At 57.7% G+C, this 24,842-nt stretch overlaps 3 protein-coding genes across 4 annotated transcripts; 2 read left to right on the top strand and 1 right to left on the bottom strand.

Annotated features, from left to right (window-relative positions):
• Positions 1-89: 89 nt before the first annotated feature.
• On the top strand, positions 90-5,127 carry CREB3 (cAMP responsive element binding protein 3). The gene is made up of 10 exons (XM_053448902.1): positions 90-335; positions 559-696; positions 773-1,013; positions 1,519-1,616; positions 2,801-2,881; positions 3,037-3,143; positions 3,415-3,483; positions 3,823-3,907; positions 4,091-4,175; positions 4,466-5,127. Exons 1-10 carry the CDS (start codon positions 105-107, stop codon positions 4,870-4,872), a joined length of 1,542 nt encoding a protein of 513 aa, XP_053304877.1. The 5' UTR covers positions 90-104; the 3' UTR covers positions 4,873-5,127.
• A 3,796-nt stretch (positions 5,128-8,923) lies between these two features.
• On the bottom strand, positions 8,924-17,444 carry GBA2 (glucosylceramidase beta 2). The gene is made up of 17 exons (XM_053454918.1): positions 17,169-17,444; positions 16,001-16,092; positions 15,491-15,606; positions 15,174-15,392; positions 14,477-14,716; positions 14,084-14,186; positions 13,523-13,676; positions 13,254-13,379; positions 12,728-12,912; positions 12,048-12,152; positions 11,602-11,709; positions 11,177-11,328; positions 10,654-10,760; positions 10,411-10,553; positions 9,910-10,025; positions 9,439-9,630; positions 8,924-9,172 (listed from the first exon to the last, which is right to left on the bottom strand). The coding sequence occupies exons 1-17, from the start codon at positions 17,342-17,344 to the stop codon at positions 8,924-8,926; spliced, it is 2,583 nt and encodes an 860-aa protein (XP_053310893.1). The 5' UTR covers positions 17,345-17,444.
• Positions 17,445-19,265: 1,821 nt separating this feature from the next.
• On the top strand, positions 19,266-24,125 carry RGP1 (RGP1 homolog, RAB6A GEF complex partner 1). Of its 2 annotated transcripts, none has more exons than XM_053448922.1 (10): positions 19,266-19,282; positions 19,811-19,884; positions 20,128-20,270; positions 21,233-21,369; positions 21,513-21,596; positions 21,995-22,144; positions 22,606-22,752; positions 22,939-23,066; positions 23,416-23,593; positions 23,860-24,125. In XM_053448922.1, exons 3-10 carry the CDS (start codon positions 20,155-20,157, stop codon positions 24,081-24,083), a joined length of 1,164 nt encoding a protein of 387 aa, XP_053304897.1. In that variant the 5' UTR covers positions 19,266-19,282; positions 19,811-19,884; positions 20,128-20,154; the 3' UTR covers positions 24,084-24,125. The 2 variants fall into 2 exon arrangements, with proteins under 2 accessions (XP_053304897.1, XP_053304889.1); XM_053448914.1 differs by having other exon boundaries at positions 19,811-19,888.
• The last annotated feature ends 717 nt before the right edge of the window (positions 24,126-24,842 follow it).

Genomic DNA, 24,842 nt, shown 5'->3' with positions numbered 1-24,842 from the left:
ATGGCGGAAGCGGGATAGGCTTTTCTCAGAACCTAAGTTGTGTCTTAAGCTCCACCAATCAGGGCCAGCTCTAGCGCTTGTGGTCGGTTCCTGAGTCAGGAAGGATGTTCAGCCAGTCAGCGCGAGGTCTCCAGGCGTGTCCTGAACGTGGCAGGTCGCGCGGTGCAGGATGGGAGAACCTCCGGACTTCATCTCCCGGCATCCCGCGCGGTGGGGGTTTTCAGGTGACGTCATTTGTGTTGTGTTGGAACCTGAAGCAGGAAGCGGAGGAAACTCAGAGCCGCCGGTGTAACCCCTGGAACGGCGATATATCCCAGGTATCGTCCGGTGCCGAGGTGAGTGCAGGACGTCTGCCTACCCCCCCTCCCCGTTTGCCTTCCTTCTCCACCCCCTGCCCTCCCGTTGTCCGGGCCCTCTCCGCTTGTGCTGTCAGGCCACCCATCTTTTCGGCCCGCTGCTCTCCCACCCGCTACTTTCCCGTGCCGCGGACCGGTGGGTGGGCCGGGCCGGGCGTTCGGTCTCCTAGGTAACGGTCTCCGGCCCGTTGTCTTTCGTCAGATGTCTCTCCTGGCCGGGTTTGGTGATGCCGAGGAGTCCGACCTTCTCGATTTCCTTCTGGATGAGAGGCTTCACAGCGGCGGCCTCGCTGGAGACATGGATGTGATGGCCCCTGAGTGGGGCCCCCTGGAGCCCGAGGTAGGTGACGCTCTGCTTGGGGGTCTCGTGTTTCTCGGGCTGGCTGTGATTGGTTCCCGTGTCGCCCGTAATGCAGAGCGATGCGGCTGTGGAGGACTTTCTGAGTGAGCTCCTGGGCTGCTCGCCCCCCGCCAGCGACAGCGGGATCTCCGAGGGCCACCTGGATCCGTCACCTTCTGCCCACTGGGAGCCCTTCTCCCCCGGCAGCCCGTGCCCTGTACAGACTGATCACAACTACTCGCTGGTGCAGAGCGTCGGGGATGAGCTGCAGAGCGTGCGGGCCGACACCTGCGACGGAGACGTGCTCATCGACTTGGGTGTGTGATATAATGCGTGCTGCCCCCAGTGTTACCCCCGGACGCTCTGCCCCTAGTATACTACCTGCTGTGCCCACCCTGCTTCCCTGTGTTACGCCCGGACGCTCTGCCCCCGGTGTACCGGGTGCTGTGCCCACCCTGCTTCCCCGTGTTACCCCCGGACACTCTGCCCCCAGTGTACCGGGTGCTGTGCCCACCTTGCTTCCCCGTGTTACACCCGGACACTCTGCCCCCGGTGTAGCGGGTGCTGTGCCCACCCTGCTTCCCCGTGTTACACCCGGACGCTCTGCCCCCGGTGTAGCGGGTGCTGTGCCCACCCTGCTTCCCCGTGTTACACCCGGACGCTCTGCCCCCGGTGTAGCGGGTGCTGTGCCCCGGTGTAGCGGGTGCTGTGCCCACCCTGCTTCCCCGAGTTGCCCCCGGACGCCCTGCCCCCGGTGCACCGGCTGCCGTGGCGGGATGGCTTGCCCGTCAGGTCCGTACATAGTCCCGTTTTTCTCGGCAGACGTCTGTGGGCTGGACGCGGAGCTGAGGCCGTCGGATCCGATCTGTCTGAGTATGGAGGACGAGGCCGAGGAAGACTCCCCGTGCCTGACGCAGCAGGTGAGGGGCCCGGCTGTGTATAGGGGGGGCCCGTCTGCGTATTGCGATGCCGACTGTGTGTGTGTAGGGGGCCCGCCTGTGTATTGTGATGCTGGCTGTGTGTGTAGGGGGAGGGGCTCCGCCAGTGTGTGTAGGGGGAGGGGGGCCGCCTGTGTATTGTGATGCCGGCTCTGTGTGTAGGGGGGGGGCTCGCCTGTGTATTGTGATGCCGGCTGTGTGTGTAGGGGGGGCCCACCTGAGTATTGTGATGCCGGCTGTGTGTGCAGGGGGAGGGGCCCCACCTGTGTATTGTGATGCCGGCTGTGTGTGGAGGGGGGCCGCCTGCGTATTGTGATGCCGTCTGTGTGTGTAGGGGGGCCGTCTGTGTGTGTAGGGGGGCCGCCTGTGTATTGTGATGCCGGCTGTGTGTGTAGGGGGGGCCGCCTGAGTATTGTGATGCCGGCTGTGTGTAGGGGGGGGCCCGTCTGCGTATTGTGATGCCGGCTGTGTGTAGGGGGGCCGTCTGTGTATTGTGATGCCGGCTGTGTGTAGGGGGGCCGCCTGTGTATTGTGATGCCGGCTGTGTGTGTAGGGGGGGCGCCTGTGTATTGTGATGCCGGCTGTGTGTGTAGGGGGGCCGCCTGTGTATTGTGATGCCGGCTGTGTGTGTACGGGGGGCGCCTGTGTATCGTGATGCCGGCTGTGTATCGTGATGCCGGCTGTGTATCGTGATGCCGCCTGTGTTTGTGTAGGGGGGCCGCCTGTGTATTGTGATGCCGGCTGTGTGTGTAGGGGGGCCGCCTGTGTATTGTGATGCCGGCTGTGTGTGTAGGGGGGGGCCCGCCTGCGTATTGTGATGCCGGCTGTGTGTGTAGGGGGGGCCGCGTGCGTATTGTGATGCCGGCTGTGTGTGTAGGGGGGGGCCGCCTGCGTATTGTGATGCCGGCTGTGTGTGTAGGGGGGGCCGCGTGCGTATTGTGATGCCGGCTGTGTGTGTAGGGGGGGCCCGCCTGCGTATTGTGATGCCGGCTGTGTGTGTAGGGGGGGCCCGTCTGCGTATTGTGATGCCGGCTGTGTGTAGGGGGGCCGCCTGTGTATTGTGATGCCGGCTGCGGTTGTACGGGACAGGTTTGTCTATTTACACGCATGATGTATGGGACACCGTGTATACATTTGTGACATTAACTCTTTCATGTCTGTCTCAGGATCTCCTTCTTACTGACGAAGAGACACGTTTGCTTTCCAAAGAAGGCGTCACTTTACCCCAGCATCTGCCCCTCACCAAGGTAATTGCCCCAACGCTTGCCCCGTTAGCGTTGCTGTATGTGAGATGAGTTCCATTTGTTGCCTGCATAAAAACAAAAAGTATGAAAGTAATCTCATGTCTCTGGCCCCCCGCCCCCCGGTTTATCTGTTTAGTTTACCGTTCTCTGCCCCGCAGACGGAGGAGCGAGCTCTGAAGCGCGTGCGCAGGAAAATCCGCAATAAGCGTTCAGCGCAGGAAAGCAGGAAGAAGAAAAAGGAGTACATCGATGGCTTGGAGAACAGGTAGGTGCGGTATGTGTGTCTGGGGACATCTGTGAGGCGGGGGTTAATTTGCCAAGCATCATGTGATTGGAATAAATCAATAATAAGCGGTGATGAAACCACTCGTAGAATGATGAATGGGTTAATAGGTGGGGGTGCACGGCATCTGAGGGGCCATCGAGTGCCTGTGGTGCTGGGAGTGATGCCTGTGAGTGGCGGCTGAGAGTGGGTTTGATTGGATGGTACTCCGCGGGGCCCTGATTCATAATATGTCTCATCCCCCTGTGTGTAGGGTCACTGTCTGCACTGCGCATAACCAGGAGCTGCAGAAGAAGGTGCAGCAGCTGCAGAAACAGAACATGTGAGTAAAGAGATTACCCGGCCCGGCGTCTGATTCCAGAGCCATCTTTACATCCCGCCTCCGTATTACCCTCTACCACTTCTGCTGGGAGGCTGTTCCACTCATCTACCACCCTCTTCCTTCCATTCCTTCCATTCCGTCTCAGCCTCTGACTCTCTAGTGTTAGATTCTGTTCTCTCGTAACTTTTCTCCTCCTTTAAAATAAATTCCTCTCGCACTCTTTCTTTCACTCTCTCTCTCTTTCTCTCTCTCTCTCCCTCGCACTCTCTCCCTCGCACACTCTCACTCTCACACACTCTCTCTCACACTCTCACCTCTCTCCTTTGTAACTCTTTACAGGTCTTTACTACAACAGTTGAGGAATCTTCAGTCTCTGCTGACACGGACCGGCGCCAAGACTACTGCATCCAGCACCTGTGTCATGGTAGGTGCCCGCTACATTATCAGCCAATCCGGGAGGAGAGAGAGGCCGGGCATGTGCCGCCCCCGGTACATTATCGCCCAATCGGGGAGGAGAGAGGCCGGGCGCATTATGCTGGGATATTAGAAATATATTTAACCCCTCGCTGTTTCTTCGGTCTTGTTAATGACGTTCTCTTCCCCGCAGGTCCTGGCGCTGTCTTTCTGTCTCATTCTCTTTCCCAGCTTGTATCCGTTTGGGGCACGCGTGGGACAGCACAACCTGCGCGGAGGTGAGTTACGTGGTGGTAGGTGCGGGTGAGGGCAGAACAGCAGAGACTGTGCCCATCCTGCCCTATCTGTGGGCAGTTTCTGCACCCGGGGACTGTCTCATGCTGTCCCGCAGGGGGCCGGCGCGGCTGTCCCGTTGGGTGTTGGTTTTATAGTGGGATCTGAGGCACACCGCCTTAACCGTTTTGTTTGCTTTAACACGCGTGACATCTACACGAATGACCCCTTCACGGGGCCGACGTTCCCGGCCTGCCGCCTGCCCCTCCGGTTATTCCTGCTTGTTTCTTTTCAGTCCTTTCCCGTCAGTTACGTGAGATTCGGCCGGACGCTTCTCCCCCGACGCTCCCGGGTCCTGCCCCGCTCCAGGGTGTGATCGAGCTCCCGGAGAAACCCGCCGAGGATCCCTTCCTGGATCTACATGTAGACGACCTGCACCTGGATGCGGATCTGCAGCGAGCTCAGAACGACACCCCGGAGATACGCGGCGTGGCCACGGCCGAAGCCACGGCGGCCATCAACAGCAACTCCTCCTCCGACCTTCCACGGCAGAGCGCCCCCGCACCAGAGGGCAAACCCGATCCTGCCCCTCCTCGCTTCGTAGATACCCCGGATCCTCCGCACGTGCTGCGAGACAAACCAGAATGGCTGGAAAGCCCACGGAGCGTCATTATCAGCCCGCACCTCTCTGACGAGATGTAACGTGGCGTTTCCCCCGGTTACCGGCACGGAGAAGATGCAGCAAAGTGTAACGTCGGCTTCCTTCTCTGCAGCTCTGCTGCTTGCACTTCCTAATCTTAATGTCTGTCTGGACGGGTTTCACGTCTGGGACGTAGTGGTTTGCACTTAACTGGACCGCGCGGCGCGTGCCGCGGCATCGCCGCCCGCACGGAGCTCTGTACATATGTATATTTATATCTTCTGTTGCGTTGGATTAAACGCGATCTTCTGTCTGTCTCTGTCTCTCTTCCTGGGTCCTTCCGCTCGGCTGGATGTCGGCGACACCGAAAACCCACTGCAGGATGCACCGCGAGCGATCCGCAGAGCCGGCGTGACTGCCGTGCATGTTAAAACATAAGTTCCCAAGAGGGTCTCTAGATCGTCATGACAACTACATTCAACCGCGCAAGTCAGTGGAGCCCCCCTTACCGATCACAATGTGATCAGCAGAATAGAAAGTGCAGGAAACAAAAGTGGCACATAAGGGGTTAAAGGGAATATCAGGGGGCACAGTGGCATATAGGGGGTTAAAAGGCATTTTTGAGCGGCAGAGTGGCATATAGGGGGTTTAAGGCATTTCTGGGGGGCAGATGTGCATAACGGGGGGGGCAGGTTGGCAAATAAAAGGAGATCAAAACAACTCAATCACAGTTTTTATGAAATATGAAAAAATAGTTTACGTGTGAATTAATAGTTACTAATAACACTTTGTTTCTATACGGTAGTCTTATATTCAGGCTTTTTCTTTTTTCCTAAATTAATTTTCACATTGGGGAGGGGGTGTCTTATAAATCCGGTATATTTTATATTATAATATATAAAAATATATACATTATATATGTGTCCGTTCCATGCTGTCTTGCTTTGTCTGGCCAATCGACCCGACATTGTGGTATTGGACAAGGCACAGAGGACAGCGGTGGTGGTATATGTGACGGCAACTTCAGGAAGAATACGAGAAGCTGGAGAAGTACCCGGCGTGAAGGAAGAACTGGAGAAGATTTGGAGAGATGGCCAGGTTCAATGATGCCCCATATTGGACATGGGCGAAGGATGGCTATGTGTCAAAATTCGGCAGGTAGGTCCTTCCAAACATCTCTGAGAACTAGTCGCAGTTGTGTGGATTTTGGCTCTTCTGTCGCTTCTCTTTCTCCATGTAATCTCAGACGTACTCGGTGACGTTGAGATCAGGGGTTCTGTGGGGGCCAAATCATCACTTCCAGGACTGCTTGTTCTTCTTTATGCTGAAGATAGTTCTTAAGAGCTTTGGCTGTATGTTTGGGGTCATTGTCATGCTGCTAAATAAAATTGGGGTCCATCAGATGCTCCCTTGAAGGTATCACATGATGGATAAGTATCTGCCTGTACTCAGCCCTGGTGACGAGCTGGCTGAGGACGCTTAACCCTATGCAGAACAGCAGTGGAGACAGAGCATCATCCTGGTGGAGGTGGCTCTTGATGGTCACCAGCTGTCTTTTGTTGGCTTCCAGACTCCCATTGAGTTTGTGAGGAAGGTCCTTGGTGTTCTGTTGGCTTTGTATGCCTTCAGGCCCTCGCACGGATCCATGTGTCACACTGAATCGTAGGCAAGCCAGACTGAGTCTTGGGGCGACTGCTTGGTATTGGAGCAACTGGTGCTTGGAGCCTCTGGTGGTCCCAATGCCCTTCTGAGCTGTGCCCATGTACTGGCCCGTGTGTCCCTGGAGCTTGGTGGCATTAATATCAGCGCAAGAACCGCGCGACGGGGGCTTCATGGAATGGATTTCCGTGGCCGAGTAGCCGCATGCAAGCCTCGCACCACCAAGTACAATGCCAGAGCCCTGACCCCCAACCCCAGAGCCCTGAGGCGTCCCAATACTTTTGGACAGGTAGTGTATTTACACATCAGCCAGTAGAGGGCAGCAAATCTTTGCGGTTTTTTTCTTCCTCTCTGGCAATGAACTCAGCGCTCTATCTCCTTTCTACATCTCTACTACTTCTTCCCCCTCCCCCCATATATTTCTGTCACATCGAGGGGCACTCACTGCGGGTCCCGCTCCCTCTGACCACCACCTTCTAACCTTTTCTCCAGCACTGACCCCTGTGCTGTATCTATACATTATACAGGGGGCCGGTCACTGATTTATCTATACATTATACAGGGGGGCCGGTCACTGATTTATCTATACATTATACAGCGGCCGGTCACTGATTTATCTATACATTATACAGGGGGCCGGTCACTGATTTATCTATACATTATACAGGGGCCGGTCACTGATTTATCTATACATTATACAGGGGGCCGGTCGCTGATTTATCTATACATTATACAGGGGCCTGCTCACTGATTTGTCTATACATTATACAGGGGGCCGGTCACTGATTTATCTATACATTATACAGGGGGCCGGTCACTGATTTATCTATACATTATACAGGGGGCCGGTCACTGATTTATCTATACATTGTACAGCGGCCGGTCACTGATTTATCTATACATTATACAGGGGCCGGTCACTGATTTATCTATACATTATACAGGGGCCGGTCACTGATTTATCTATACATTATACAGGGGGCCGGTCACTGATTTATCTATACATTATACAGGGGGCCACCGATTTATCTATACATTATACAGGGGCCGGATCACTGATTTATCTATACATTATACAGGGGCCGGTCACTGATTTATCTATACATTATACAGGGGCCGGTCACTGATTTAAGTACACATTATACAGGGCTGTTTTTATCTTCTGTTTATATAGCACCAACAATGTACTCAGCGCTTAATAAAATCCATATATTCAAGGGGTCCGACGAGGCGAGAATTAGCAGACTGAGACAAACCGAAACATTAGGTGGAGAGACTCGGCTCGCAGGCTTACAGTCTTGAGTTAGCGGCTGTTGGTGATCGGGCGGCTTGTGTTCCGGGAAGAGCCTTTTGCTTTAATGATTTGCGCTGCTTTTCGTAATGCGGATACCGCGGGGGGTGACGCGGATACCGCGCGTGGCATGGCGTGTCCTCCTCGTGTATTTCGCTGTAACGGCCCCAGAGAAATGGAGTCTCCGCGTGGAGAAGAGACCTCTGAGGCCCGAAACCTTCTGTGTGTTTGTTTGCGTCGGTGGCGGGGTGCGGAGGAAGGAGCCGGGGCCACTGGATAAAATAATATTTATTAGGAGACCATTGGGGTGAGGAATACCAGAAGGACCGCCAGTAATAACCAACATATGCGATCCATTCAGAGCCCCAGAAACACATCTGGCCCGGGGCTAGTTAATAGAACCGTTTATAACATAATACCCCGGAGACTGCAGCCACGTGGTTATTGGCAGATTAACACAATCCACGTGTGAGGCCACAAACCGCCAAGAACAAAGGGTTAAATACTGTCCCTGCACCTCCCTAACACCCCAAATACTGCCCCGGGGAGGGGATATTCACAGTGCCTCCCTAACTCCCCCAAATACTGGCCGGGGGGGGTATTCACAGTGCCTCCCTAACACCCCTAAATACGGCCCCAGGGGGTAGGTATTCACTGCTCCTAACACCCCCAAATACTGCCCCTGGGGAAGGGGATATTCACACCTACTTCAAATACTGCCCCAGGGCGGGTGCCGAAGAGGTGCCCTTAACACTGGCCGAGGCCTGCATGCAAAACCCTCGCTCCGGGACCGCGGGGTTCGTGACTGGAAGGGGTATCCACCAGGGCAGATAGGGTACGATTGACAGATCAGCCTCTCAGCACCTGTTCTGCTACTGCATCCCATAAATACCCAAGTAGAGGGTGTTAGCGCAGGAGGGGGGTATAAATATAGTGGGAGGGGGCCGGGTCGTTGAGAAAGTGGCGCAGGCTCTGGGGGCAGGGGGTGCGAGGGGCAGAGCACCCACGGATCGGCTGGGGAGGTAGATGATGAGAGATCCGCGGGGGTCTTGCGGGGTTGGAGGATGGAGACCCTGGCGGGGAGGTTGCAGGAAGTGTTTGGACAGAGCGAGGAAAGAAGAGACAGCAGATGATTTCCGTGAGGTTCTCTCGCAGCGCCGCGGTCACAGAGCATTCTGCACATCACGGTGCCGTCTCGCGCTCTCTCTCGGGGTCGGCTGGGGGGGCTTCTCCTCGGCCCGACGGTCCAGCGCCAGCTGCATGGCCCAGATACTGAGGGGCCTCATGTAGGCCAGGGAGCGGAAGACGTTCTTCTCGCAGTAGGCCTCAGGGGTTTGGAAGGACATTCCCAGCCTCTCCCAGACCGTGCGGTAACAGCCCTCCGCCGTGGCAAATCCTTCCTGCACCAGGCCCTGCGGGAGAGAAAGCGTGTCAGCGACCACGAGACGTCACGGAGAGCGCACGGGCGCCGCTGGCAGCCACGAGACGTCGCGGAGAGGGCACGCGCGCCGGCGGGAACCACGAGACGTCGCGGAGAGGGCACGCGCGCCGGCAGCAGCGACCACGAGACGTCACGGAGAGCACACGGGCGCCGCTGGCAGCCACGAGACGTCGCAGAGAGGGCACGCGCGCCGGCGGGAACCACGAGACGTCGCGGAGAGCGCTCTATGCTCCTCACCTCGTGGATCATGGTGGCAGCGAGTCCATAAACCACCCCGACCCAGACCTCGTCAGACTGCACGCTGGATTTATCGACGGTGCCGTCCGGGCGCATCCCGTTCACGGCCCCCAGCCGCCCGTCTCCGAAGCGCTTAACGTTCAACTCAAACACCGTTCTCAGGGCGCTGGCCACGTGGTCTTTGGGGAACACCTGAAAACACGGAGACCGCTGACACCGGCCGCGCCAACCCCCCCACCGGCAAAGACCCGCTCTCTTTATATTGTGGGCGTGGCTCTATGATTATTAATAGCTGCAGAATTTGCATACGTGATGGAATATCGGTTTCCACAGCGATGCGGCCGCTTACGTGACCCCCCCCAAAACCTTTCAGTAAAATCCCATTTACCCAAAGCCACCTCCCCCGCCCCAGTCGCTTGCCCACCACCGCCACCCCCCCCATCCCACCACTGCCCCGAGCGGCGACCTTACCTCGCTGCGCCCCTCGCCCAGGCCGCACGCCCGCAGGAACCACTGGCCGGCGCACTGGTCAGACATGACGCTGTCGCGGTACATTTGGCTCCCGCAGTCGTAGTTATAATATTTCCCTGCGAGGAGGAGAAGGAGTTCAACCAACAGAAAGGCCACGTCACGCAGTTACAACACGTCACACATGCTTCTCACAAACGCACGCTCCACGCACCCAGCACGGCATCGCCAGCGGCTCTGTGACCCCGCACCCACCGGCAAACCCCAACCGCATGCAGAGCGGGACATCCATGGGAAACCGCCACGAGACAGCAACACGGACGGGGCGAGAGCACACGAGAGGGAAGCGTGTCCGTCAGCCCACGGTGCCCGAGACAGCAGCACGGGGAAGGGGGGGGGGCAAGCGTGTCCATCAGCGCTCCCTGCCCGAGACACCGACACGGAGGGTGGGGGGGGCGGGGGGGGCAGTTTAAGCGTGTCCGTCAGCCCATGGCCCGCACTCACCGTTCCACAGCCTATTCTCAAACGATTCCTTCCCCTTCTTCAAGATGGCAGAGAACTTATCGTAGGCGGCGGTGTCGCCGTGGATTTGGGCCATGTGACACATCACGCAGACAGCGGCCAGCCAGAGACCCCCGCAGTACGAGCTGAGGGGACACAGACCACGAATGGCTGAGCCACGTCTCTACGGCAACCGACCCCCCCCCATCCCCCACGCATGACCTTCAGGCCGCTTCAGAAACCCACCTGGGCCCCGTCATCACCCAACCGTCATACGTCTGGTCGGCAAACCCGGAGTTCTCTATCAGCCCGTCGCAGTCCGTGTCGAACCTCAGCGTGGCGTCCATGACAGCCTGGGGCGGAATAACACACCACGTTCCATTTATTTACATAGCGCCAGCACCGTGGTGCTGTTACAGCCAACGAGATTTTTAACACAAGGCAGGACAATCCATTGGTGCAGGAGGAGGGACTTGCTCCAGGAGCTTACACTCCATTGGTGAGAGTGCACCAAGCCTGCCACGGTCGGGGGCACTGGTCGTTGCACTGGGGGGCACTTTGCTCTCAGCCTCCGGCCGGAACGAGGCTTATTAGCCCTGTGGCCCCACGTGTCCATCAGGTGGGAGGAGCCACTGGTTATTTGACATGTACTTGGCAGACGGACCACATGTCCCTCAGGTGGGAGGAGCTACAGATTATATGACATGTACCTGGCTGACGGACCACATGTCCCTCGGGTGGGAGGAGCTACCGATTATATGACATGTACCTGGCAGACAGCCCACATGTCCCTCAGGTAGGAGGAGCTTCTGGTCATGTGATAGTCTCGATAAACCTGAAGCACAAATTTGAGGTTCAGGTCCTTCCAGTCGGCCGTGTCGTGGATCAGGTAGGCGTTGAGCTTCTGCCACGGCTCGTCATCTGAAATAAAGCAGACGGCGGGGCAGAGCGATGAGGAAGGGGGCAACAAAGTAACAGGGAAGGGGCAGAGCGATGAGGAAGGGGGCAACAAAGTAACAGGGAAGGGGGCAACAAAGTAACAGGGAAGGGGGCAACAAAGTAACAGGGAAGGGGCAGAGCAATGAGGAAGGGGGCAAGAAAGGAATAACAATCCCAAAATCATCTGTGGCAGGTTCACCCGAGAACGTTCTGCTAAGGGTTAAATGGCCGATAAGGGAATAAGCGGAGAGTTACCAGGGTCCCCGACGTCGTGCGGCACCACGTTTTTAGTTTTGACAGGAGCCACGGAGCCGCTCATCAGGTATTTCCTCCGCTCCGGATCCTCCTGCAACACCGAGGCGGCTGAGAGAGGACAGGAGAGGAGCGTGAGAGCCTGACCAATGTCATGGCGGCACGTAAACCCCGCCCCCGGCACATACCCCGCCATGTACCCCCCCCCGGCACATGCCACCCCACATACCCCAACACGTAACCCCCACCCCGGTCCCTCTGTAACAATATTATCACAAATATCTCAGGGCGTTTTATACCCCGCGATGGGGCAGCAAGATGGCAGCTCCTGCGTACAGAGTAACAGGGGGGGTATATTAATCCATCTAAATCTGTCACCATTTAGAAAACCCTTTCCCACCCTCCGTGGCGTGGCGGGCCCCCCGCATTACCCCGGCCCCCCCACTCACCCATGTCGTACTGGAGACTGATTTCCAGCTGCGGCCAGAGCATGATCAGCGCAAACGAGGCATAGAAGTGGACGTCATACGTGTTATACATCCGGTACTCCTGCCCTGCGAGACACAGAGGAAGAGGGCAGCCGAGGGGTAACAGGGGCAAACCGGAGAGACAGCGAGTAAAAGGGCAGCCCGGGGGTAACAGGGGCCAACCGGAGAGACAGCGTGGAAAAGGGCAGCCCGGGGGGGTATCAGAGGCAAAAGAAGAGAGAGACAGCGAGGAAAAGGGCAGCCGGGGGGTAACAGGGGCAAACCGGAGAGAGAGAGAGAGACAGCGAGGAAAAGGGCAGCCGGGGGGGGGTAACAGGGGCAAACTGGAGAGACAGCGAGGAAAAGGGCAGCCCGGAGAGACACAGCCGGGGGTATCAGGGGCAAAAGGGAGAGACAGCGTGGGGAGAGAGACTCGGCACAGGTGGTAGAGGGTAATACAGTGAGGGGATTAAACATGCACAGGGTGGACATACGGCTCCTGAATCTAAAACAACTGATGAAGGTTTGAGCAGCTGGAGACCCGAGACCACCGCGCAGGCAGAGACCACCGCGCAGGCAGAGACCCGCAGCTTGCTTAGAATTACCCCCGACGTTTACCGGGCGACACGGCCAGGGGGCAGATCCACGCTCCTCCTTATTACCTTCTAAGTAGGCGAAGCGGCCATATTCCTGCAGGAGGCTCTTCATCCCCGGCAACTCCCGGGAGCCCAAACTCAGGAGCCCGTCAGCGGCGCTCTCCCCCGGAACCTCCACCCAGACGGTGCCGCCATCCGCCAAGAAGTAGAGCTCGTTGAAGAGGGCCGACTTGTACCAGGACGGGAGATCTCTGCGAGATTAGGGGAAAGGACGGGGTTAAACCTCACAGGGGCTGTTAGTCCTAAAGGTTGGAGGAGGATCTTAGAAAAGAGGGGACAGAAGAGAGACACGTCAGGGGCCAGGGGCCACACAGCCTCCATCCCTATTCCTCCTGCCCTCCATACAATCACTGCGAAGAGTAAAGAAGATTCCCGGAGCGGAGACTCCTGAGGCATGTTTCTTTATTGCGGCCCCAAACAGGCAGAACATGCGCAGGAAAGGGGCCCTCGGCACCGGGGCCACTTACTGACTACTGCCCCCCAAATGCTTTTACTTAATACAGCGTCACCCCCGTCTGCCCCGAATATTTACCCATCCTGAAGGATCGGCGCCTGCCACGCCTCGATTTTCTCCTCCCAGTCCCGGTAATGAGTCAATCCGTACCGACAGAGGGCCGGGGCCACGTCCCCCGCGCTGCCGAAAAACCGCGTGTACCGCCTGGGGGCGGAGAACACAAAAACTTACACTGAGCAAGATTGTCGGTACAAACGCCCCCTCCATCCACCGAGCGAGGAGGGGGGGGGGTGTGCGACGGGGAGGCGCGCGGCTCTGATACTACCTGCTGGGGGGGCCTCCGTTACCTGTGGTGCTCCTTCTCTCCAGAGCCAAAGCGTATCTTCGGCATGTCCCAGCTCAGGCAGAACTCCAGCGTTGCCCGTCCTCTTGGGGCCACTGAGCACCCGGCGGCCACCGCAGCTGCCGTCTTCTTGCCCTTGGCAGTCGGGTTGCTGGGACCTTTTCGGAGAGGGGGAGGGTCAGTCAGATGATGGACGTTTGGTAAAAATGACACAGGGGTTAATGTTAGGTCAGTAGGAGCCGCGATGCGGCCCCCAGAGCCTCCAATCGTTAATGTTATTTATACCGAGGATTTACCAGACGCGGCGCGGCCAGGAACGTGGCGCCAATTCTCAGAAAATCATTAACCAATTAACAGGCCACAGGAGGCAGTTGCCCCGGTGATGGTGCCCTCAGAGACACTGCGGGCCACACCCTGGGGCAAGTTAATCACTTCCCGGCCCCAGCGGCCCTGTCTGGAGAGAGCCCAGCGTCCCGGGCAAAGCTCCTGCCAGTAAAAGGCACATTAATATCCAACCGTCTGCCGGCTCGGCACTAAGCGCCCCCCGCCCCCCCGGGTCTCTTACCCCCGGGTGAATCCAGACGTCCGTCCTCCAGCAGGTCCTTCCATACCTCCTGCCCCATCCCCGCCGGGTCAAACTCCGTGCAGTGAGACACGTGAACCCCTGTCTGTGACACAGAAAACACAGCCGGCGTCACCTGGGCCCTGGAGAGACTCGGCCCACGGGGGCCACGCATAGCACAGGATGATTCACAGGGAGACTGTAAAGCTCTGCTCTTTAACCTGCCCCGCGGGGGAGAGGATTGGAGGGGCTGGAGGGCTTCAGTCCTATGGGGCAGGCGAGATAGCTGGGGGGCTGTTTCCCAGCATGCACCCCCGATTGGCTTAGAAGCAGCCGTGGACACGTTGTGATTGGCTGAGAGACGCACACAGTCCCGCATTGAGCGAGTTAACTTACCCCGTGCCGCGCTGCTACCCCCAGCGTAAAGGGGTTGGTGTCGGTGCAGTGATGTAGAAGGACCCCGCTCACTGGCTCCCCCTCTGTGTGCAGGTGGAATGGTTCATTCCAGTGGCCCCCGGCTCGATCACTCCGGGCCCCGCTTCCGTTTCTCAGACTGAACATAATGGTCACCTCAGTCTCCTCATCGCTGGAGCTCTCCACCTCCCAGATGAGGAGGGCCAGGGGCAGAGAAGAGTCCTGCAGGGAGCAGATTCGTGTGATGGGGCAGGGAGCAGATTCGTGTGATGGGGCAGGGAGCAGATTCGTGTGATGGGGCAGGGAGCAGATTCGTGTGATGGGGCAGGGAGCAGATTCGTGTGATGGGGCAGGGAGCAGATTCGTGTGATGGGGCAGGGAGCAGATTCGTGTGATGGGGCAGGGAGCAGATTCGTGTGATGGGGCAGGGAGCAGATTCGTGTGATGGGGCAGGGAGCAGATTCGTGTGATGGGGCAGGGAGCAGATTCGTGTGATGGGGCAGGGAGCAGATTCGTGTGATGGGGCAGGGAGCAGATTCGTGTGATGGGGCAGGGAGCAGATTCGTGTGATGGGGCAGGGAGCAGATTCGTGTGATGGGGCAGGGAGCAGATTCGTGTGATGGGGCAGAAAGGGCACGTGGGTGGGGGGGCAGAAAGGGCACGTGGGTGGGGCTTCTACCTTGTAGTCGTGAGGGATGATCGGGGACACCTGGCGGCAGGTGAGGGTGACGTCCTGGCCCGGCAGCTGGTACACCGTCCATGCGCGTGGGTACAGGGCGTGGTAAAAGGCTTGGCTCCCGCAATAGCCCCAGTTCCAGCCTTGCAGGGCATGCGGATGCTCCACGGAGAGGACCTGCTGGTACACGGTGTGGCCCCTGCGGCGGACGCACACGGTAAACTGGCACAGAAAAAAGACAGGGTGAGACAGGAAGACGGGAGCCACGCGGCCGGGCATATGGGGGGGACCGGAGCCGGGGTAATGTGGCGGTCGCGTACCTGGTTCTCCGTCACCGCCTTGTAATGGTAAAGCCCAGGATTCAGCTGCCATCGGCAGAACTCCCCCCGCCAGCTGCGGGTAATGGTTCCTCCCCCGATCCCACCTAGCGGGGCCCCTGCAACACGCAGAGCACAATCATCATGACACGCAAAGTGACACGCAGCGCACAATGGCAAAGGCATGACACGCGCAGAGCGACACGCAGAGCACAATCATCATGACACGCAGAGCGACACGCAGAGCACAATCATGACACGCAGAGCGACACACAGCGCACAATGACAAAAGCATGACACGCGCAGCGACACGCGGAGCACAGTGATCATGACACGCAGAGCGGCACCCGGAGACATCCGTGTTCAGTCGTAGCGCCGGCCCGTGTTCAGTCGTAGCGGAGCACACTAAAAACCGAGCTCCAGATTTTGGGCTCCCAGTGAGCGCTCATCGCCCCCCCCCCGAAGTTTGTTACCCGGCCGTGGCGCTCTAACACCCCCCCCCCAGACACGTACCGTAGATCTGCCGTAGGGGAACCGTATTGAACATGTCTATGAAGGGAGCCTTCTTCTCCACGCGGGTCTTCCGCCACCACCAGAGGAGATACCTGCGGAGAGAGGGGCCGCCGGTGACCCGCCGGTAGGCTGCGTTACAGGACACGTGTGTGTTGGGGGCCCGGGGGGGCATAGGGGCACCGGGTACCTCGTGTCAGGAGAGTCCGGCAGCTCTGAGAGGGATTTGGGGGCAGCAATCTCTGCAGAGCCACCACTGGCTGGGGCATCAGGGTGCCCAACGTATTATTATTATTATTTATTGTTTTATATAGCGCCAACACATACCGTAGCGCCGTACAACGGTATCCGAGCCGTTATCTCCCGGGGAGGATTTATTACACGAGCGGCAGCCGCAGACAGAGAGGGGCGAGGCGGCTCTTATACGCTGTCTGATCCCCACCCGGGGCATATAACACACGCATATCACACACACACACACACATCACACGCATATAACATCCAAAACATACACATCACACACACACATATCTCGCACACACGCAACATCCAAAACACACATCACACGCATGTCACACACACGTAACATACACATCACACGCATATCACACACATAACATCCACATCGCACACACATGTAACATACACATCACATGCATATCACACACACGTAATATACACATCACATGCATATCACACACATGTAACACACAAAACATACCCATCACACACGTAACATACACATCACACGCATATCACACACGTAACATCCACACCACATGCATATCACACACACATCACGCCTATCACACACACACACACACACGTAACATCCAAAACATACACATCACACGCATATCACACATCACACACACGTAACATACACATCACACGCAAATCACACACACACGTAACATACACATCACATGCATATCACACACACGTAACATACAAAACATACCCATCACACACGTAACATACACATCACACGCATATCACACACATGCAACATACACATCACATGAATATCACACACATGCAACATACAAAACATACCCATCACACGCCACTCATATCACACACACACGTAAAATGGAGCAAACACAGAGACGGGCACCACCTAAAAGCCCCCCCGCCCCGCGGCAGCACACGGGATCCGGCGGATCCTTACCTGATCCCCATGGGCAGGTGAGACACCATCTGAGCCGTAGACACGTCGCCGACGTTAAAAGGTTTCCTCTTCTCCTCGAACTCATGCGCCAGGCAGATCCTCCAGCCGTGCTCGGGGACCCCGCATCCCGTGGCCGGGGCCAGGTACCGGACCATCAGCTCGGCCGCGCCGTCCATGGCGTGTGGGAGTCCGCGGGCTGCTCTATGCCATAAGCTGCCGTCACACCCACCGGGGCAAAGTCCTCGCCGGGCCCCTGGGGGCAGAGATCACACGGCCTGCGTCAGGTTAGGAGAGGCTCAGCGTGGCTATAAAACCAACGGCTGCCGACAGACACCCCCCCCGTCCCACACATGCCCCCGACTACCTGACACGGCCCCCGCTTCTAAACCAGTCAGCTGGACGGGCTCTAGAGACCCCAGACTAGTCCTGCCGGCTACCTGATGCGCCCGCTGTCTGGTTCTTTTTACGTCGATGATAAAACCGGCTCGACGAGGAAGCGCCTGGAGATAAATGGGGCGGAGGAGGAGCCACCGGCTCAGACAGGAGAGGGTTAATTCAATGGAAAAAGGGGATGGGCGGAGCTTCAGGGCGCAGACACGAGAGGGTTAATTCCGTGTAAAATATTGGTATTTTGTTCTCTCTCTTTCCTGCCGGGCACTCACTCACTCTCTCACTCTCACCGGGCACTCACTAACACTCGCCGGGCACTCACTCACACTCGCCGGGCACTCACTCACTATCGCCATGCACTCTCTCACTCAATCACTCACTCTCTCCCTCTCGCCGGGCACTCACTCATTCACTCTCTCCGTCTGTCTGTCGCAGGGCACTCACTCCCTCCCGCCCTCTCACCGGGCACTCACTCTCTCCCTCCCTCCCTCTCGCCGGGCACTCACTCTCTCCCTCCCTCCCTCTCGCCGGGCACTCCCTCCCTCCCTCTCGCGGGCACTCACTCTCTCCCTCCCGCCGGGCACTCACTCTCTCCCTCCCTCCCTCTCGCCGGGCACTCACTCTCTACCTCCCTCCCTCCCGCCGGGCACTCACTCTCTACCTCCCTCCCTCCCTCCCGCCGGGCACTCACTCTCTCCCTCCCTCCCTCTCGCCGGGCACTCACTCTCTACCTCCCTCCCTCCCTCCCTCTCGCCGGGCACTCACTCTCTACCTCCCTACCTCCCTACCTCCCTCTCGCCGGGCACTCACTCTCTACCTCCCTCCCTCCCTCTCGCCGGGCACTCACTCTCTCCCTCCATCTCGCCGGGCTCTCACTCAGTCCCTCTCGCCGGGCTCTCACTCAGTCCCTCTCGCCGGGCTCTCACTCAGTCCCTCTCGCCGGGCTCTCACTCAGTCCCTCTCGCCGGGCTCTCACTCAGTCCCTCTCGCAGATCACTCACTCACTCACTCACTCACTCTCTCTCGCCGGTGCCGGGCACTCACTCTCTCTCACACTCTCTCTCTCTCTCTCTGTCTGTCTGTCTGTCTGTCTGTCTCAGGTGCCGGGCTCTCACTCACTCTCTCCCTGTCACCGGTGCCGGGCTCTCTCTCTAACTCTCTCTGTCGCCAGTGCCGGACACTCTGTCTGTCTGTCTCTGTCTCTCTCTCTCTCTCTCTCTCTCTCTCTCTCTCTCTCTCTCTCTCTCTCTCCTCACCGTATGATGGCACTCTTGATGTGAAAGGTCTCGGAGGACGCAGTCTCTTCCATGAGCTCCGTCTCCGCAGTCTCTCCGTGCGGTTTTACAGCACTCTCTAGCTGAGTTCATGTCTCGGAGGCCATGCCGGTCCCATCATTCCCTGCCTGCAGTCCGCCTGTCACCGGATGCCCCCTCGGACCCCCTGTCTGCCTGTCTCTTTGTGACCGGTGACGGGTTCTCAGCCACCAATCACAGAGCGCCTTACTCAGGCGAGACCTGATGACGGAAAATAAAAGGACGTAGAGTATCGCGCCCACGAGCCATCCCGCGGTCCAGATACTTTCCTCACAGGAGGCTCACTCTGCGGGGAAAGCTGGCGCTGGACTCCGAAAACATGGTGGCCACACCACACACGACACGTTATACAACAAGCAGCGGCTCTGGTGTATAGAGCTCATTCGGCAAATACTTGGTTTGCGCGGAGAGGTGCGTTATATAGAGGCAGAAGGGTGTGTTATACAGAGGTGTTGTGTGTGTACGGGGGGGGTGTCAGTGTTATACAGAGGTGTTGTGTGTGTACGGGGGGGGTCAGTGTTATACAGAGGTGTTGTGTGTGTACCGGGGGGGTCAGTGTTATACAGAGGTGTTGTGTGTGTACGGGGGGGGTCAGTGTTATACAGAGGTGTTGTGTGTGTACGGGGGGGGGGGGTCGGTGTTATACAGAGGTGTTGTGTGTGTACGGGGGGGGGGGGGGGTCAGTGTTATACAGAGGTGTTGTGTGTGTACCGGGGGGGGTCGGTGTTATACAGAGGTGTTGTGTGTACACGGGGGGCGATGTGTTATACAGAGGTGCTGTGTGTGTACACGGGGGGCAATGTGTTATACAGAGGTGCTGTGTGTGTACACGGGGGGCGATGTGTTATACAGAGGTGCTGTGTATGTGCATGGGGGGTGATGTTATACAGAGGTGTTGTGTGTAATGTGGATGTAATCTTGTTCCATTATCTATCCCAGGGCCAGCAGAGTGTGAGCTCCTGTGCACAGAATGTGAGGGTCCCGGGACTGGCCGACCCCCGCTGCGGCAAGTGGTAGGTGAGTGGGGGGCACTATGCTGGCTCCGCCCACCTCTCTATAGCTCATTTTGCTTGTTTTAGCTCCACCCACTGCTCTGTATAGTTCAGAATATAGAAGGATTTGATTCCGACTCCCCCCACCTCTGTGTATTGCAGGATCTGACTCCGCCCACCTCGCTGTGTATTGCAGGATCTGACTCCGCCCACCTCGCTGTGTATTGCAGGATCTGACTCCGCCCACCTCTCTGTGTATTGCAGGATCTGACTCTGTTACAAAAAGAAGCCATGATTGAAGTTGTGGCGAAGTTGATCCGCGGCCCGGTGTTCCTGGCGGGTGAAGTCCTGGAGTGCGCCGTGACGTTTACCAACCCCCTTTCTGCGACCTCCACCTCCGCCAGCAGGTACAACCTCCAGCGGGGTCAATCCCCGACGTGCTGACGCAAAACACACAAGCGGAGGTCGGGGCGGGTGGCAGCATGTAATATCTGGGGGTAATAAGCGGAGGTCAGGGCGGGCAGCAGCATGTAATACCTGGGGATAATAAGCAGAAGCCAGGGCGGGTGGCAGCATGTAATACCTGGGGGTAATAAGCAGAAGCCAGGGCAGGTGGCAGCATGTAATATCTGGGGGTAATAAGTGGAGGTCAGGGCGGGCGGCAGCAAGTAATACCTGGGGGTCAGGGTGGGCGGCAGCATGTAATATCTGTGGGTAATAAGCAGAAGTCAGGGCGGGTGGCAGCATGTAATATCTGGGGGTAATAAGCAGAGGTCAGGACGGGCGGCAGCTTGTAATACCTGGGGGTCAGGGTGGGCGGCAGCATGTAATATCTGGGGGTAATAAGCAGAAGTCAGGGCGGGTGGCAGCATGTAATATCTGGGAGTAATAAGCGGAGGTCAGGGCGGGCGGCAGCATGTAATATCTGGGGGTAATAAACTGAGGTCAGGGCGGGTGGCAGCATGTAATATCTCGGGGATAATAAGTGGAGGTCAGGGCGGGCAGCAGCATGTAATACCTGGGGGTCAGGGTGGGTGGCAGCATGTAATACCTGGGGGTCAGGGTGGGCGGCAGCATGTTATATCTGGGGGTCAGGGCGGGCGGCAGCAAGTAATATCTGGGGGTAATAAGCAGAAGTCAGGGAGGGGCAGCATGTAATATTTAGGGGATCAGGGCGGGTGGCAGCATGTAGTGTCTGGGGGTCAGGGCAGGTGGCAGCACAGACTTGTTGGGAGAGGATTCTTGCTTCAGTGGTTTGTGGTATATGGGGTGGGGGAGTCGTGTCCGTTCCCCGGTTGCCCCTGACCGGGTTCTTTAGGTTCCCTGATGCGTTTCCTGTCCTGACGCTCTGGCACTTCCTCTCTTGCAGCGAGACCCTCGCCTGGGCCAGCGCTCAGATCCACTGTCAGTTCCACGCCAGCGAGAGCCGAGTTCTGCTCCCCGCCAGCGAGGAGCCGGCGCAGGACGTTCAGGCCTCCAACGAGACGGTCTTCGTCCCCAACAGAGGTGACGCTCTAATCGTCCTCGCCGCTAAACTAATCTGTGACTCGCTCCTGAGGCGGACTCTGTGGCCTCTATCCCTGTATCCACTACACACTCTGTTGCATGTTTTTCTCGTGCTTATTCTATTGTGTAACTTCCCTTGGCAGGTGAGCGCGGTCAGTGCATCCTCTCCACGCCCCCCAAAATCTTGTTTTGTGACCTTCGCCTGGACCCGGGGGAGACGAAATCTTGTAAGTGGGGCAGGGGGCTGCGTGAGGGGGAGGTCGCCCTACGGTGAAGGTGGGGGGGGCGGTATTGCCCGGTATGTTCGGCGCACTGCGTGGGTTACGGGACCTGGTACCCTGCTGATGCCCTTTCCGTGGCTCCTGTGGCTGGTTGTTGAGAGTGGTGCGGGGTTCAGCTGTGTGGTTTTGGGTCCGGGGTTGTTGGATGTAGCTTGCGGTGGCGGGGAGGTGGGTCACGAAAAGTCTAGGAATCGAGGTTGAAGCTGTGCATGCGCTGCGGAGTCACCCCGCGGCCTGTACCCCGCGGCCTTTACCCCGCGGCCTTTACCCCGCGGCCTTTACCCCGCGGCCTTTACCCCGCGGCCTGTACCCCGCGGCCTTTACCCCTGGCTTCTCTCCCCTAGATTCGTACAGCGAGACTTTGCCCCTGGCGGCTCCTCCGTCCTTCCGTGGCCAGTCGGTGAAATACGTCTACAAACTGACCATCGGCTGCCAGAGGGTGAACTGCCCCATCCAGCTCCTGCGCGTCCCCTTCAGGGTGCTGCTGCTGCACGGTGAGAGCCACCAAATGCCACAGGCTGGGATTATGGGGTGGGTAGGATATTGGCAGCCGGACCATGCCCTCCCCCCACTGAGCATATGCCCCGGCGCTGGGAACAGTAATGCCCCCCCCAGCGCTGGGAAGAGTACTGCCCCCCCCATAAACTCCCTTTATCTGCAGACCTGGAGCCCCCGTCGCTCAAACCCCACACTGAGCTGACGCTTTATGGCGATGCTAATGAAGTCCGTTCCTCCATAGCCTTTCATTAGAGAGTCCGGCTGGGTGATTGAGGCTGAGCCATTCCACAGGCAGTGTGATAAGGAGTCGGGGTTTGTTTAGTAGATCGGGAACCGGATAACAGAGCGACAATCATACAAATGGCCCCCAAATATCATATTATGGGGCAAAAACTACAACTGGGGTGAAAAAAGGTAACTGCGCGATATCATAGAAGTCGCCGTTGTATGTGTTCAGCCTTGCAGGGGTTTCAGCCCCCGCAGGAGGATGAAGTTGCCCCTTCTAACCCATTCCTGGATGAAGAGGAGATGGGGAAGAAAGACTCCCGGCTTCTGGACTCTGCCGTGGAGGTTCTCATGGCGATGACGTCGCGGAGGAGCCTTCGTGAGTACTGGGAGCCGCAGACCCCGTGGCTGACCCCTCCGCGCCCCTGGGCTTTGAGGACCTTGGGCCTCTGCCCTGCGCCCCGCCGCCTCTGATTCCCCCCTGGGGGGCTGCCCTGCGCCCCGCCGCCTCTGATTCCCCCCCCCCAGCGCGGCTGAGTTTGTGTCTCTGGTGTCTGCTCCGCAGATCAGTTTAATATCAGTAACGGGCGCGGCCGCGTCGGCACCTTCTGCATCTTTAAGACGGTTTATAAGATTGGAGAAGACGTTACCGGGGCGTTTAATTTCTCTGACGGCGAAATACCCTGTCTGCAGGTGAGTGCCCCCCCCACCGGGGGACCCCCAACTGTGCTGAGCTCTCCCTACCAGTGGGTGGGACTCGCTAGTGGACCCCCCAGGTGTGCAGGGCTCTCTCGTTCGCTCGCTGTCTCTCTCTCGTTCGCTCGCTGTCTCTCTCTCGTTCGCTCGCTGTCTCTCTCTCTCTCTCGTTCGCTCGCTGTCTCTCTCTCTCTCGTTCGCTCGCTGTCTCTCTCTCTCTCGTTCGCTCGCTGTCTCTCTCTCTCTCGTTCGCTCGCTGTCTCTCTCTCTCTCATTCACTCGCTGTCTCTCTTTCGTTCACTCGCTGTCTCTCTTTCGTTCACTCGCTGTCTCACCCCCCCTCCAGTACTCTGTGTGTCTCCAGACGGAGGAGAGTGTGCAGGAGGACTACAGACGCTCACATTCGCAGCCCGTGGCCATCAGCACGCATGCGCAGCACCGCGAGTCCTGCCTCCACACGGCCGGCAGTAACTTCAGCCTTCCCGTCCCGCTCAGCTCGTGTCCTGGTTTCAGCACCAACATCGGTGAGTGGCCCTCGTTGCTTCCTTGCGGTGTAGTTGAGAAATGACCCTGATGCTGCAGAGGTGGTATCTGATCTGCTGTTTAACTGTTCAGGGGTGAGAAGGGCCACGATAATTAATTTCTATGGCTAAACAGTGTCAGTGCACGGGGCCGCTGTGGGCCGTCATTCATAAAGCTGAGTTCAGGGGCCGCAGCATGCTCTGCGAAGTGGTTACCGTGTTTGCCCCGCCGGTGCCCGTTTCACCCTGAGAATTGCCCCTTTTCGCAGTGTCTCTGAAGTGGCGCCTGCATTTCGAGTTTGTGACGGCGCGAGAGCCGGTCGAAGCTCCGACTGTCCCCGAGAATCAGTCTGAAACCATCACGTGGACGGGGGCCGGGAGGATCGACGTGGACACGTTCAGCTGGGATCTGCCCATTAAAGTCCTGCCGACCAATCCGCTGCTGGCCTCGTACGTGTCCCCGGCCCCCACGGCCCACGCCATCTCCATCTGATTTACCAATTGCTGCTTTATATAATAAACCTGTTTGTTTCAACTGCCTTCTCACTGAGCCACAGAGTCGCGAGGGTCAGAGGTGTAGAGGGGGATAGAAGGGGTGGTGGATAGGTGGAACAGCCTCCCAGCAGAGGTGGTAGAGGGTAATACAGTGAGGGTATTAAACATACAGAGGATAGACATACGGCTCCTGAATTTAAGACGAGACCAACGACTGATTTAAGGTTTGAGTCTTTACAGCAGGAGAAACGGGCGACTAGACGGGGGCCGGATGGGGCCGATCTGCTTGTAGGTTCTGGGTTTCAATGCGTGGCTGGACAGGGCTTTCCCTGGACTATTTGTGGCCTTGTGCCCTCTTCCTAGGTAACGGGGAAGAAGAATAATGGGGGGGAGTTCTTCACCCCGTATAATTTATAAAGCCGGTTCCTGCTGTTTCTATACACATTATCGGGGCTTTTAGGGCAGTAGAACCCTGCGATCCCCTCATACCCAGCAAACACTCTGACCTCCTAGAAAAGAGGGGCATAAGGGGAAGAAAGAGGGGGATTGGGGGGGGGCATAAGGGGAAGAAAGAGGGGAATTGGGGGGGGGGAGCATCAGGGGTGAGGGACTGGGCAGCCTGAAAACAGGACACCATGTGCAAACATGCAACTTATTGCCAAAACGAGTCGCCACTCAGTGTATAACACGCTTTATTCATGTAAGTCGCTAATAATACACGCGGTAACGGCGCAGTCATTTAGGGCCGGCTACAGAA

Source organism: Spea bombifrons, chromosome 1 (genome assembly GCF_027358695.1).
Source record: "Spea bombifrons isolate aSpeBom1 chromosome 1, aSpeBom1.2.pri, whole genome shotgun sequence".
NCBI classification, from domain to species: Eukaryota; Metazoa; Chordata; class Amphibia; order Anura; family Pelobatidae; genus Spea; species Spea bombifrons.
This window is presented reverse-complemented; position numbering and strand designations above follow the sequence as displayed.

What these genes read in the sequence shown, in the direction of transcription:
- GBA2 (XM_053454918.1), bottom strand. Translation starts at nt 17,344, where the DNA reads ATGGACGGCGCGGCCGAGCTGATGGTCCGGTACCTGGCCCCGGCCACG. An exon ending in ACGTCTGGATTCACCCGGGG is followed by an intron (nt 13,677 to 14,083) that starts GTAAGAGACCCG and finishes CTCTCCGAAAAG; the next exon opens with GTCCCAGCAACCCGACTGCC. An exon ending in GCGCCGATCCTTCAGGATGG is followed by an intron (nt 12,913 to 13,253) that starts GTAAATATTCGG and finishes CTAATCTCGCAG; the next exon opens with AGATCTCCCGTCCTGGTACA.
- CREB3 (XM_053448902.1), top strand. Translation starts at nt 105, where the DNA reads ATGTTCAGCCAGTCAGCGCGAGGTCTCCAGGCGTGTCCTGAACGTGGC. An exon ending in ATCGATGGCTTGGAGAACAG is followed by an intron (nt 3,144 to 3,414) that starts GTAGGTGCGGTA and finishes CCCTGTGTGTAG; the next exon opens with GGTCACTGTCTGCACTGCGC. An exon ending in CAGCTGCAGAAACAGAACAT is followed by an intron (nt 3,484 to 3,822) that starts GTGAGTAAAGAG and finishes AACTCTTTACAG; the next exon opens with GTCTTTACTACAACAGTTGA.
- RGP1 (XM_053448922.1), top strand. Translation starts at nt 20,155, where the DNA reads ATGATTGAAGTTGTGGCGAAGTTGATCCGCGGCCCGGTGTTCCTGGCG. An exon ending in GACGTCGCGGAGGAGCCTTC is followed by an intron (nt 22,753 to 22,938) that starts GTGAGTACTGGG and finishes TCTGCTCCGCAG; the next exon opens with ATCAGTTTAATATCAGTAAC. An exon ending in TGGTTTCAGCACCAACATCG is followed by an intron (nt 23,594 to 23,859) that starts GTGAGTGGCCCT and finishes CCCTTTTCGCAG; the next exon opens with TGTCTCTGAAGTGGCGCCTG.